Genomic DNA, 14302 nt, shown 5'->3' with positions numbered 1-14302 from the left:
TTTTATTGTAGATTTAGAGCTAAGAAAAAGATGCAAGTTACTCTTTACAATAGCCAAGAGTTGGAACCAACCCAAATGTCCATCATCAGATGAGTGGATACGGAAAATGTGGTACATCTACACAATGGAATACTACTCAGCTATAAAAACGAATGAAATACTGCCATTTGCAACAACATGGATGGACCTTGAGAGAATTATATTAAGTGAAACAAGTCAGGCACAGAAAGAGAAATACCACATGTTCTCACTGATTGGTGGGAGCTAAAAATTAATATATAAATTCACACACACACACACACACACACACAAAAAAAAAACCGGGGCGGGGGGAAGAAGATATAACAACCACAACTACTTGAAGTGATACGACAAGCAAACAGAAAGGACATTGTTGGGGGGGAGGGGGGAGGGAGAAGGGAGGGAGGTTTTGGTGACGGGGAGCAATAATCAGCCACAATGTATATCAACAAAATAAAACTTAAAAAAAAAAAAAAAGAAAAAAGAAAAAGATGCAAGTTAGAAAAGGAAGAAATAAATGCATCACTACATGGAGAATAATATAACTACATGCCTAGAAAATTCACAACATCAGCCTCGAGTTAGTAAATTCATAAATACATCAAAATCCACTGCCTCCAGGTAAATTATCCCTAAATAACTAGACATTACAGTGAAAAAAATTTTATGACAATTTATCACTAAACATTTGTTATATTTTCAAGTTAGCTTAATGAATCATCTAACCATTTATAGAAGACTTCATTTTGATTCTGATGGGGGAAACTAGATATACTGTATATAGATCAGGGCTGAACAACTACATTGAAGGTATTCATTCATTCTTTTTTTTATTAATTCATGGGTTCATCAACAGTACAAAATAGGAGTTTAGAATGCAAGGGGGAAAGGGGAGGAGGGAAAGGCTCTTGCAGGTCAAATCTGGCCCACTCCCTGTTTCTGTAAATAAAGTTTACTGGAGTACAGCCAGGCCCATTCATTTACTACTCTCTGTGGTTGCTTCTGCACTACAACAGTAGAGTTGAGTAGTTCGGACAAACAATGTATGGCCCTCAAAGCCAAAATTGTTCACTATCTGGCCCTTTACAAGAAAATTTTGCTGATCCCTGATGTAACCAAGCATGCTCTCCAAGCTACTCAATCCAAGGGTGTTTTCTCAGTCCTCATTCTGCACAAGAATGTGTCCCATCTCTGCAGACTCTGATGCCAGCAGCCCCCATTCCCCAGACTCCATCCCCTTTTGCCTCCATCATATGGAACACACCTGGCTTTCCTCCAGCCTCTCTCTCTGGCCCTTCTGAATTTTTCTGCTTGTCTCTGTGCTTTCCTTGCCCTTTAAAAGTAGAACTTTTTCTAGGTTTTCTAATTAGTCCTCTTCCCTGGATTACAACCATCTCAACGTAAATGACTCCCAAATCTGATCTCCAGATCTGACCCTTCTCCTGAAACAAATACCCAGCTGCATAGATACCTACCCAGGGAAATCCACAAACACTTCAGACTCAGCACATGTGGAATGTGGTGTGCCTTCCTTCAGAAGCATTCTCCCCTACAATATGATATAGCCCACTCTCAGGCTAGAACCTCTAGCTCCTCCCTCTCACTTAAGGCCATTTCTAATTAGACACTAAGTTCTGTCTCTTCTTCCTCAGGATGCCTCTCAGATTAGGCCCTTTCTCTCCACTACCACTACCACTGCCTGCATAGGCTTGGCGCTTCTCATTGGATGTAGCAATAGTCTCTAATAATGGAGAGATTAGGTAATTGTCCCCATAAAGAAGAGGACTCATCAAGAAATGTGAAATCTCCCCAAAACACACAAGCCCATTGCTCCCTTACTCAAAAACCTTCTAGGACTCTCCATGGTTTAAAGAATAAAACTCAAAGTCCTTATTGAGACTTTAGTCATTCTCTAAGAGCTGACCCCTGTCTACACTTCTGGCCTACATCCCAGCCAGATGGGACTATTTGTGATGTCCATGCATACTCTGCACTTTTCCACATGCAGCTTTGCTTCTTGCCTTTGCCTCAATTCAGAATGTTCTTCTCCTTTCCTCTTCAAGAACAAGTCAACAAGAACATCAAGGGAAAACTTGAAAAAAAAATTAAAAAAAGGAACATCAAGGGATTTTTTTTAACCTGATTTGGATTAATCATACCAAATTTTATTAAAAACGTAGTATCATTATGAGGCACAAGATTAGGGGAGCTAAGTGTGGGGGTCTTTGAGTCACACGACCCGCTTTCAAACCCCAGTCTGCTATTACCCACTTGTGTAACCTCTTCAGCCTCCATAGTGAGCTCATCCACAAAATGAGAAAGATAATCTCACCTACCTCATAGGCCTGCTGGGAGGATTCAAACAGCAAGGCCCATTAGGCACACAGCAAGTGCACAATAAGCACTACTCCTACTGATAGTGTCTTAAAAATATGCCATTGTTTGAAATGAAAATTCTAACAAATCTAAGATACTTTACATGCATAAGTAAACTATCAAAAATAACTGAAAGTTACTGAGCCCACCATTGTCTAGTTTGTGGGACTGCTGGAGGCACAGTACATCATTACCATCTCTCTGGTAAACAACCTTGCAATGGACAAAAAAATAGCCATAAACCTTATCTTACTCCGATCTTCTAGCCCCATTCCTGAGGATATTTCCCCGTTGGAGGTCAGTAGCAGTCACTCAAATTATCTGCACGAAAACCTTATTAGCAATACCATTTGTAAAAGCAAACAATTTGAAATCATCTGATACATTTAGTAATCAGGAATAGGCTCAACTAATTCCAGATGTCGTGGGCAGTCTATGGACCTGGCATGCTGCCTGGAACCCAGAGACTTCAACAAAGAGCCTTCCGCTTCCCTTTCCCTCTTGCATTCTAAGCTCCTATTTTGTATTGTTGATGAATCCATGAATGAATTAAAAAAAGAATGAATGAACATCTTAAAGTATTTGTTTGACTAAATGCCCAGAAGATACACCCTATAAAAGAAAGAACATTTAAAGTCTAACATGAAACTTTTATTTTATCTCAGGATCAAAGTCCTTCCATAAATACTTATTTGAAGTTGCAGCTGAAATCTACAGAAAAAGATTATTTTAATTAGTGTTTATTTAAATCACTTCAAACTTGTAAAGAGTGCATAAAAATAAAGTTGTAGCTCCAACTCACAAAGGTGTCAGGCTCTGCCTCAAGCTTCAACACAATTTCAGCCAGGCACACAATGATAAGTCAACATGAAAAACCAGGATCAGCCAACACCCAGGATATCCTAAACATTGCCATTATGCAGCAAAAATGTGGGGCAGGGGTAGAATTTAGTTCATTATGGATGAATGAAAACTAATCCCATTTAGTTTCTAGAAAACGAAGTCTAAAAGAAACCAAAAAGGCAAAAGTAAAAGTTGGGGTAGGGCTGGTCATGTTGGCAACTCTTATTAGTAAGTACCGCCTATTTGCGGAGGTAGAAAATGTGATCTCACCAGTTCTTTCTGCTCTAGAGCATCCAATTTGGGTCTACTTTTCTTCTTTGAGAGGCTGTGCTTGGTTTCAGACCATTTTTCCTGGCAGTCACATGAAGGAAATAAAAAAGGAGACATATGACCTCACCTGCTCCAGTACCTCCAGCCTGACAGAAGCGCAAGGCTTCCTGTGCTTTGCTTTCTTTAGTCTGATTCATTTCATAATAATGGAAAACACATTCTCTCAGGAAAAGGGAACTAGGGGCCTTAAGCAAATCTGCAGGTCTCTGTTGCACAGGTTTACAAATATGGATAGACTTTCTATCTTTATTAACTGCAAAGGGTTTCAAGAAAAGCAAATTTATATATTTTGATCAGTGACTCTTAAACCTTTTTTGGGTCATGGAGCCCTCTGAGAATTAACTGCAAGCTATGAACTTTCTCCCTGGAAAAATGCACAGACAGACTTACACACATACACACACATTATACACACCTAATCCAGATACATTTTTGCATGCAACCCCCTGATTGGTCCACAGCCTCCAAGTTCAGAATTTCTACCCTAACTTATTCCTTTCAAAGAGGAAAGCTGAAAGTTACCCAGGTAGCGGAGGCCCAAAGAGTCCTCCATTAATCAGGCAAACCAACAGAATTTCAGAACCTGAAAATGAAGTAGAGATCTATGCTTCAAATATTTTCAAAGGTAAATTGTAGTTTTTTGCTTATTGGTAGTGGTGGAACTCCCTTTTCATATGAAATCTTCTGCAAAGCACCAAGACTTAAAACAGAAAAAAATAAAGCTATTCTAACTATAAAGATGCCAGGGGTCTGGATCCCCATCCTTCCAGCCGTCCCCGCAGCACCTCTGATTCTGAGAAAGACACTGGAAAACAATGCCCTGGGCCAGCTCCACTGGTCCACCAAGCCACACTTGGGCCCTTATCCAGCCACTCCTAAGGAGCACTGGCTGTTCAAAGAACAACCTTAATACCCCAGAACGTACCTATTTCTCGGCCCAGTTGGGAGGACTTCAGAGATCCCGCTGAAGAGACAACAGCACACCTGCCCCATGGCCCAGCCTTGGTCCTAATGTTCTCCTTGGGCAGGTAACCTTCCCATTCGGAGGTATTGAAGGGAAAATCTGTGGACTCTACCATGGACACATTCACGTGGTCCCGGAGGTGGCAGCGCAGGGCCTCTGCACTGAACTTGATGCCTGGCCCTGGCCCTTTGTAGGACACATTGTATTTATTCATACTCAGATAATTCTTCCGGATCTTTTGCAGCCTGGGGATAAGGTTTTTGGAAGAGCTGTCCTTGTCCCATACCTGGAAGGAGGCCTTTGGTTTGGCACTGGCTGGGCCCCTGGGACTGCGGGGGGCCTGGATGTCCTTGTGGGCTTCCTGGGTGCTCCTTGAGGACATAGACTGGGTATCAGATCCCGTGGTCAGTTTATCCAGACTCTTCAGCACCTGGAATCCCTTGCTTTGCAATTTAAGGGAATCATAGTAACTCCCTTTCTTCTTTTCCTTCCACACACAGATGACCGCAAACAGCAGAAAGGCCAGGACACAGTAGCTGAATTTTTTCTTCAGGTTGGTAAGAATCATAATGAAAGATGTGTTCAGGGAAGCCACTCAGTTCTGAGCAGGAAAACAAGCCTTAAAAAAAGTGGAACAAGGGGGAAAAAATGATGTAAAGAAAATCCAACAGTGGCGTGAGGAAGGGTAATGGGCTGCACAACAGATTTAGAATGAAGAGACGTGAATTCCACCCCTGGTCTTCCTCCCACCTATTATGCAACCTTAAGCAACTCAAAAAAATTCAGGCTCAGTTTGTGCTTTGAATGTAGAGAGCATTCCCTCGAACACTCCCTTCTTCCTCTCTGAGCCACGAACACTTTATGTGTCCTTCCACCATTACTCTTTACAACACCCTGAATCTTAGTTTGTGATAGCCATGGTCTGCACTCTGACTGCACTCTGACCTTCTTGAGGTCAGGAACCACATCTTACACATCGTCTATTCTTACGGCCTTGTTCCAACTGTTAGATGAAGGCATGCATGCTTGAAAAAAAATAGAAAAAAAGGAAAAGCAGGCTGACAGGTCTATATCACAGAACCCAAATGCTCTCAAATCCTAATGTCCTGGTATCATTTTCAAATAGCCAGAAATAAACCTCTCGCCATAGCTGATGCCATAGATTTGTGCTTCCTCTCTTAAAGGGCTGTGATGTTGGACTCCTGCCTGAGAAGAAGCTCAAGGGTTAGCTTCACAACATGACATCCAGTTTTGTGCAGTGCCCCACAAGAAGAGCTCTACTAAGACAGGAAGCTGGCTCACCGCAGGACAGAGGATAGGAAGTCTTGATGAGTTTACAGATACGTGTCAATTAAGGAAATGAAAATAAAAATTCATTAAGCACACGAGATGTTACTGTGTTTAATTTCACCAAAACAGGGCTACTGTGATGCACAACTCCAGGGGGCGCCATGCATATTACAGTCTAATATGAAGGGCATCTCCTGAGCTGTGCAGAGGGGCCCTGACCATCCCTAGCTATAAAGGTGTTATAATCTCCATTTTTATAAATTACCAACATGAGGCTCTGAAAGGTTAAGGAAGTGCCCAGATCACAGAGCTGAGAAAGTGGCTTGTACTGCACTTCAAATCCACGTGCCCTCGATTCCCTAACCCATGTCCTTTCCACTACACTGTGCACAGAGTTGCTGAAAGTTCTGGGAAATTGATTTCACTAAGCAAATAGAGTCTGAATAGGTCTCCTTTATATTTGGGTAAAGACCTACTTTGTTTTCTCAGATTTATTGTGTAACTAAAGGGAACATGAAAGCACTTTGAACTCAAATAATGTCTGTATCTCGTTTTTTTTGTGACCGGCACTCAGCCAGTGAGTGCACCGGTCAGTCCTATATAGGATCCGAACCCGCGGCGGGAGCGTCGCCGCGCTCCCAGCGCAGCACTCTACCAAGTGCGCCACGGGCTCGGCCCTGTCTGTATCTTTTGAAAAACATTAAATTATCTCCTCATTAGCTGGGTTTATTTACTGTAATGAGTCAGAACTATTGCCCCTGGGATTTGCTAACCCATGAGGAGTCTGAAGTCCCTTCCCATGGAGCCTGCTCCTAATGACATCAAGGAGAAGGTAGTAGGAGTACTGGACGGGGTACTCATGAACCCTGAGTTTTTGCCCCCATTCTTGGTGACTTGGGCAAGTCACTTAATAACTCTGCCCTATCTCATTCAGGGAGTGCTGGAAAGACAGACAAGAGGATGTGCTAAAGGACTTTCAACTAAGTAAGCACAAAGGCACAGGAGGCATTCGGAACAGAGACGGGAGAGCAGCCCCTCAGCATGAGGGCCACATGGAGGTAATGTGGGACGATGGAAGGTGGCAGAGTGCAGCACTGGCCACAACTTATCAGCCTGACTTCAGGCTCTTCATCTGAGACTCTTCCATTAACTGAAATCCACACTGTTCTTGGAATCCTCTGGCAGTGCCAACCAAAGCAGTACTTCCCACTATCCCAGACCATAGGAACCAGTGGCCCAGAGGATGGATTCTTACCTTAGGCTGCTGAAATTTTAGAAAAATAGAAATTTACACAGAAGAAAGAGAAGTCAGATATAAGATCATAAAGGAGGAGGTGGGGGGCTTGTAAACTAAATTTGCAAAACATCAGAAAACTAAGGAATCAATTTCCTCAGCACGAAACATAGCTAATCACATGACCATATGACAGCTGAAGAACTGGAGGAGAAAAGTGGCATTTAAGGAGGGTCTACTACATGGTAGGCACTTTACCTGCAATATTTAATTGAATCTTTACCACACAATGTGGAATAGATATTGACAACTCTTTTTTAGAAATGAAGAAACTGAGGCTTAGCAAGGTTATAAGATTTCTCCAATGTCAACAGCTAATCAGTGCTAGAACAAGGATTCCAACCCAGGCCTGTCTGACTCTAAAAGATCATGGTCTTTCCCTAAAGAACAGGCATCTGTGATAAAGGGCAAAGAAAAGTCATTGTTGACCAAATAAGACTCAGAAATAAGGGTCTCTTGAGAGGCAACTTGATCTGTCAGACAATCGCATAAAAGCCATCTTCTCCATCAGTGTTGTGCCAGCCATGACTCAAGTGTACTGTTTTGCCCCTGTGGGGATCCACATTAATTAGGTTTTATGAGACCCAGTACAATCTTATGAGATGAGCAGAGAAGATTTTATAAGCACCATTTATAGCTGAAGAAATGAGGTTTTGGAAGAATAAGAAATTTTCAAAGTTCCATGAGTGATTTGGAAATGGTGGACTTGGAACTCGACTTTCACATGTCTGAGTGAAAGGAGACAGCTAGGAGGAGCATGATCCACTTTCCCAGGAGCTGAGGCTCAGAGGGGGCTGGTATTGGCTTCCTGACAGCACCTACTCTCCAAAGCAGAGTTTCTCAGGAAAGAAGAGCTCCCCAAACATGCAGCCCAAGGACAGTCTGCAACCCTCAAATGGCCTCAGACTTCACAGCCTGTGCTCCATCATGGCCTCAGCACTCATCTGTAACCTCCCATCAGGGCTCATGTGGTCCCTTGACACCTCAGCAGTTGAGGTGTCAAGTCCACTAGCTGGCTGGAGTTTCTGGTCACAGGCATTTAGAGCTGCAAGACCCTTTCTCATCTCTCAAGCTGTTCTATCAGGACAAAGACTGAAGAAGTTTCATCTAAACAGCCCAACTAAGAGACAAGAATAGCAAACTTTTCTCCACAAATTCTTTGGAAAAAATCACACCAAATTTTGAATTTTCCAGTCACACCAGACTGATTTCTCAGGACTCCAGGAGTTTGCACAACTGCATTCTCCCTCCTTGTCCATCTGCATGTCAACTCTGACAGCAACACCTCTCTGCAGTCTATGGAGCTCACCTCCCCTTCAGCACTATCCCTGCTTCCTGCTGCTCACGACTAGTGCTTTGTAATGCTTGCTTTTTATGCCCGACTCAGCTGCTAGAGCAGTACTCCTCCTGGGATCATTTCTGAAACCCCAGGACCCAGCACAGTGCCTGGAACAGAGTGGGTACTCAATAAAGGATTATTGAACTGATGCAACTATATCAATGACTCCTTACAACCACCATGAGGTTTCTAGAAGGAGAAACTAGTAATAATCTGCATGATCACCTACAGAGACCAAACCAACACTGAACCAGCAGAAAAAAAAATCTCAAAATAAGAAATCCTGTCCTGATCTACTTACTCATCACGACATACTCCGTATCAAAGGCAGGACTTGGTACATAGCAGGTGCTCAGAAAAGGTTGACTGAATTACAAAATATCTCGTCTTATATTTATAGCTTATAGAAATGGGCAAGCTACCTATCCCCATCCTCTCAACCCCTCACTGAATCAGCAGTTAAAAATGCATAAATAAAACAGCAAAGCTGTAGCCAGGCATTGAGACACTGAGACTCCTGGCCAACACACTTTACCACACCATTTTTTATTCAGAAATGTACGCCTTTGCTAGTCCATGCCTCTAGGTGTTCCTTACCTGCTTCTGGCTAATCCCCCTGGGGCTGCAGGTCCTCTGGATCCTCAGGAACTAGTGATATTATCCAGGAGTGCGGTTCGTTTAATTGCGTCTGGAGGCCAAGGCTCATTTTTCTCAGGATGATCAAAAAACATCTGCAAAGGAAAAAAAGAGAGAGAGGATATGAGAGCTGTTTTCCAGCAGAGGCAGGGCTAAACATTAACAAGATGAGTAGGTACTTCTGTAGGCCTGGACTATGGCTCAACCCAGGAAGCCCTGATGACTTAAAAAAGAGAGAAGAGCCTATTGCAGGTGCAATGCTCTGGATCCATAACAGCACACAGAACCTAGAAATAGAACAATGCTAGATAAGAATGTGCTAGAAAGATAAAGCAGACATCAACCTGGGAAGAAAGGGTTGTTAAATCTCTGGCTTGGGGATAAATAGAGAGTAATACAGCTCATCCCAAAATAAACTTTAGACAGACTTTCAAAAAAAAATCTATTTTCAAAGAATATTTAATTATATGTGAAAGTTCAACAGTAGGATTTTGACTAAAAAAAGATAGGTTGCAAAACTGTAAATACTATGCAAATTCAGAAAAAAAAAAGACCTTTGAAAAAATTGACATATGAGAAGAGAAAGTACTAGAAAAAAATACATACAAGATGGAAAATGTGTTTTTTTATAACTTTATGTACATTCCAAAATTTCTAAAATGTATATTCATTATTCTTCAAATTTGAAAAAATATCATAAAAATATTATTTAAAAATATAATTTAAAAAATCTAAATATATAATTCTATATTTGTCAGTTCTTTCTTTTTTCTTTCTTTTGATGCAATGTAGAAAAATAGCAAACAGAAAGTTTAATAGATTCAATTGCAAGAAAATTCCAACTTCTATATAGTGAAAAAATACTACAACTACAATAAAAAGGAAAACAGAAGTCAATGTAGAAAAAGAGTTAATACAGTAAAAGCCTCCTAAAATAAAGAGGCAATCAATATGAATAGACAAAACAAAATAAAAAACACAATTAATAAGCATGTAACATTATGGTTAATTTTGAGGGAAATCCAAAAGAGGTGCCTAGAATATTAAGATACCAGTTTATAGAATTTACATTGGTCTGCAGTTTTCAAAATGATAATACTTACTGCTGGAGAGATTACAATGAAATTGGTATACATTTGAAAGAGCAGCATAAATTAATTTAACCTTTCTAAAAAGTATTCAGGCCATGGAATTAAGAGCTCATAACTACTGACCATGTTACTGTACTTCTAGGAAATCATAATGAATAATTTAAAAAAAAATAAAGATTACATACTTCAGTTTGCTCACATGTGAAATGATTCCCTACCTTCCACAGTTGTGGTGAGGATTGAAAGAGGAATTTACCACCTTCTCAGGTCACACATGGCTGTTCGAGCAGCTCTGCCTCTTAAATCCTAAAAGAAAAGGAAATCAGTCTCCTTGTAGAAATAAACATAGCAGTTTAAGCTCTGCTCTCTGGAGCCACACACTCTCAGACTGAGAATCTCTCTTGTTTGTTGAACACGTGCTCCATGTCAGACTCAGTGTTAAGAACATCGCGTGCATCAACTCATTTCATCCTCGTAGTGACCCTGCACAGACTGTACCACCTACTACCCCACGCCCCTTGCTGCGGTCATCATCTCCTTCACCCAGGATACTCCTCTTCATTCCCTGAATATTTTAGCTTCTGACTCACTGTAATTCTCCTCATCACTATTTCTGTCATAACCCTTACTAGTATTAATATGCACCTACAAGATATTCTAGTCCCCTGGCCTCACAGTTCTTTGATCTCCTCTACGCCAGTGACTGCAACCTCAACCTCAGCCACTCAGTCCCAGGTTCATATCTCTGATCTTGTTACTTACAAAAATATATCTATCCCCTTTATAATCTCAAGTTCAGGCATCTTCTCTCCAACCACCACTCCTGTCTTTGCAGCTTATTCCAACTAGTACCCCAACTCCAACAATCTTCTGTGGTTAATCCTACCACCTTCTCACCGTCCCTCACTTCCCTTATGTTCTCACTTCCCTTCCTACCCAGCTTACATTCCATGGCCAATCATTAAAATGACTCCCCTGCCCTCTCTCATCACATATGGTTGGCTAAAACCCAATCCCAGTTCAATCCAATTCTCTATTCTACTCTACACCTGCAACCATGTAACTGGACATGGCTAGAGAAAATTACACAACAGTGCTTGCTTACTTCACTTCAAGTTCATGATCACTAACTGCCGTAAGTCCTTAATGCTTTCCAGCAATCATATGCTGCTTTCCCAGTCCATTCATTGGTGGCATTCCTAGAGGACTATTTGACTTCCTCCCCTCAGTCTCACTCTCACCTGGTAAATTTGCATGGAGAACACAGAAGCTACCAGAACTTTTTCAGCCCACTTTTCCTATATTTATGCCTGCATGTCTCTTGTTACCATAGATGAACTGGCTGTGTTCAACACTAGCAAAAACCAACACTTGTCTGCTAGATCCTACACACTCTTGTCTACTTAAGGAAATTGTTATAGAATATGTCCCCTTTTTCTTCTGCATCAATAAGCTTTCCTCTCTCAAAGATCATTCCCATCAGCACAAAAGCATGCTGTTATTCTCCTATCTTGAAAAACAAAAACAGAACACCTCTCGTGATTCAGGCAGCTATCCCCTGACCCTGGCAGTCTTGGCATCACTAACAGTGAGACACCCAGACAGGATGTGCCTTCTGGTGTGGGGCAATGGGAACCACACAGCATCAGCTGTGAAAAATCCTTGCCTAAAATGCTTAATCTGTACATTGTCAAGCCTTTATATACAATTCCAGTTTTTAGGAAACATAAAAGAAAGAACAAGGTAAGTGACACCATAGGGAAGTTATCAGACAGATCCAGAAAGTAGAACTACCTGCTGGACAACTGAACTGGTTTCATCAAGTCAATGGGCATGAAAAAGCAATGGCTTCAAAGACATAATAATAATATGCAATGTAGACCTTGTCTAAATCTCGGTTTGAAAAAAAAACACCTTTTGAATAGTCGTTTGAACGAAACAAATGAAATACATGAACACAGATTGGGTATTACATGATATTAAGAAATCATTATTAAGTTTGTTAGGTATAATAATAGTATCATGGTTATACACACAAAAAGTTCTATATATGTGAAGTAGTAAGAGATGAAATATACTTTAAAATACTTTAGCCAAAAAATAAAGTAAATATGAAAAAATGCAATGTTATTTTTCAAATGTATTCAAATTAAGCCACAGACAGAACAACGTGATTTACAAACATTTTCTTCTTGGACAACAACATCATTTGAGAGTGGAGCGAGTTTAAAGGAGCTTGAAGAAAAAAGTTGTGACAGACTATTGTTTCTGTTTTACCAAGGGAATTAACTGAAAAAGGTATGACTTAACAAAAGTTACATACTTCACCACTACATGAGTTACAAATAAACTCCATTTCCCTGCCCCTCCCCCTAAACGTCTTGACCTCATTTTGCCTTCCAGATCCTGCCCTATCTCTCTCTCTCTCTTCTTTTTTTTTTAACAGTAAAACACCTTAGAAGACTGTCCATAGTCACTGTTAGCACTTTTCGTCTTCCCATTCTCACTTGAGCCCACTTCAATCAGGCCCTCCCCATCTCCATGAACCTGCTTGTCTGGGTCCCAAAGCCCTGCAAGACCTCCTTGCTGCTAATTAAATGGTCAATGCTCAGTCTCCAACTATTCAGCACATCAGCAATGTTAGTCAGTTGGTTATTGCCTCCTCCTTGAAACATATTCTTCACCTGGCTTCCAAAATGTACGCTTCTGGTTTTTCTCCCCCTTAGCGGTCACTCATTCTCAAGTCTCCATTGCTGCTTCTCCTCATCTCCCCGACCTCAGCGCCCTCGGTACTGCCCCTTGTTCCAACTACACTCACTCTCTACTGGTTGTGAGCATCTTGTGGTCTGTTCCCCTTCTACCCAGCCTGCAGTTTACACCCAATACATGTTGTTGAAGTGCACTAAAATGAGTTTAGAAAACGGGTTCTGTCAGTGAGTTTCTATAGAAAGGAAGCCTTTGAAATTTAAAAAAAAAAAAAAAAAAAAAAAAAAGGAAGAAAGAAAGAAAGAAGCAAGCGGGTGCGAAAGGGAGGGCTGGAATTAAACCCTGTACTCACTTCACCATTTACCCTCTCACCTATTACCTGTAGAGAGAAGGCAGCATTGCAGAGAACAATGATTCTCAGACTTAGAGCACATCAGAATTATTAAATTTATTTGTTAAAATGTAGGTTGCTAAATTCTATCTCAATCATTCTAATCCAAGTAGTCTGGGGTAGGGCTCAGAAATCTGTATTTCTCAAGCACCCCACGTGATCCTGATGCAAGTGGTCACACCTACATACCACCACGCTCTGAGAAACAGGTAGCTTAGGACAGTGCTACTCAAAGTGAGATCCACAGAGAAGTGCTAGTTTGAGAATGTTTTTCAAAGCCAGGATGAGAAAAGTACAGAAATAGAGTGTGAGTAACTTTTATAGTAATTTAAAACAATAATTTTATGCCTGTTGAATCTAATAATAATTTTTGAAATGGGGCTTGTATTTTGAATGTCCTTTTTTATTTCATTATTCTATAATCCATTTTTATTGCATTTTTCAAAACTATGGATGTGTGAGAAATTGGGGGAAAAACCTAGTTCTTCACCACCAATAGCTTGAGAAGCTCTGGCTTTGGAGAAAGCTCATTCAGGCTATCAACTCAAAAACCCAGATTCAAATCCTGACTTTTCTACCTGTCAGTTACATGATCTTAGGTTAATTAGTCATCTTCTGTGAGCCTTGTGTCTTCAACTGTAAAGTATAGATAATACTTAAAAGTTGGCTTCTGCAGGGTTGTGGTGACAATTTAATGATCGATGTCATCACTTTGTTTTGGTTAACAATTATTGAGCTCTTACTATGTGCTAAGGTAAAGCTCCTATAATTTGGTAAACCTCATTTAATTCCTACAGCAGCAACAGTGCCTGAGGCAAGTACTGTTGTCATACCACTGCACAGAGTCACCAGAGGAACTCGTCCAGGTTGCCTGGCTCCAACATCCCAGCATGGGTCAAACATTAATAGTTTTGTCAAAACATATCTGACAAGTCCCTGTTTTGCTCAAAAGGGCCACATAGGTACAAAACATGGTTAAACAACAGGAAACCAACTTGTAGCTGATAAATCTGAGAAGACA

General features: G+C 41.0%; 1 protein-coding gene across 4 annotated transcripts in view; it reads right to left on the bottom strand.

The window, feature by feature from the left end:
* ST6GAL1 (ST6 beta-galactoside alpha-2,6-sialyltransferase 1) overlaps positions 1–14302 on the bottom strand; it is a 124323-nt gene that overhangs the window by 23473 nt on the left and 86548 nt on the right. For 3 of the 4 annotated variants that reach the window (XM_063111569.1, XM_063111490.1, XM_063111652.1), the window contains 3 exons: positions 10403–10490; positions 9055–9188; positions 4496–5153 (listed from right to left, as the gene is read on the bottom strand). In XM_063111569.1, the coding sequence (XP_062967639.1) occupies positions 4496–5102 (607 nt within the window). In that variant the 5' untranslated portion in view covers positions 5103–5153; positions 9055–9188; positions 10403–10490. Of the gene's footprint in view, positions 1–4495; positions 5154–9054; positions 9189–10402; positions 10491–14302 lie in introns of those variants that run through there. The other variant, XM_063111741.1, reaches the window with a different exon arrangement.

This window comes from Cynocephalus volans, chromosome 1 (genome assembly GCF_027409185.1).
Source record: "Cynocephalus volans isolate mCynVol1 chromosome 1, mCynVol1.pri, whole genome shotgun sequence".
In the NCBI taxonomy this organism is placed as follows: Eukaryota; Metazoa; Chordata; class Mammalia; order Dermoptera; family Cynocephalidae; genus Cynocephalus; species Cynocephalus volans.
Note: the sequence above shows the minus strand (reverse complement) of the source record. Positions and strands in the feature narration are given on the sequence as shown.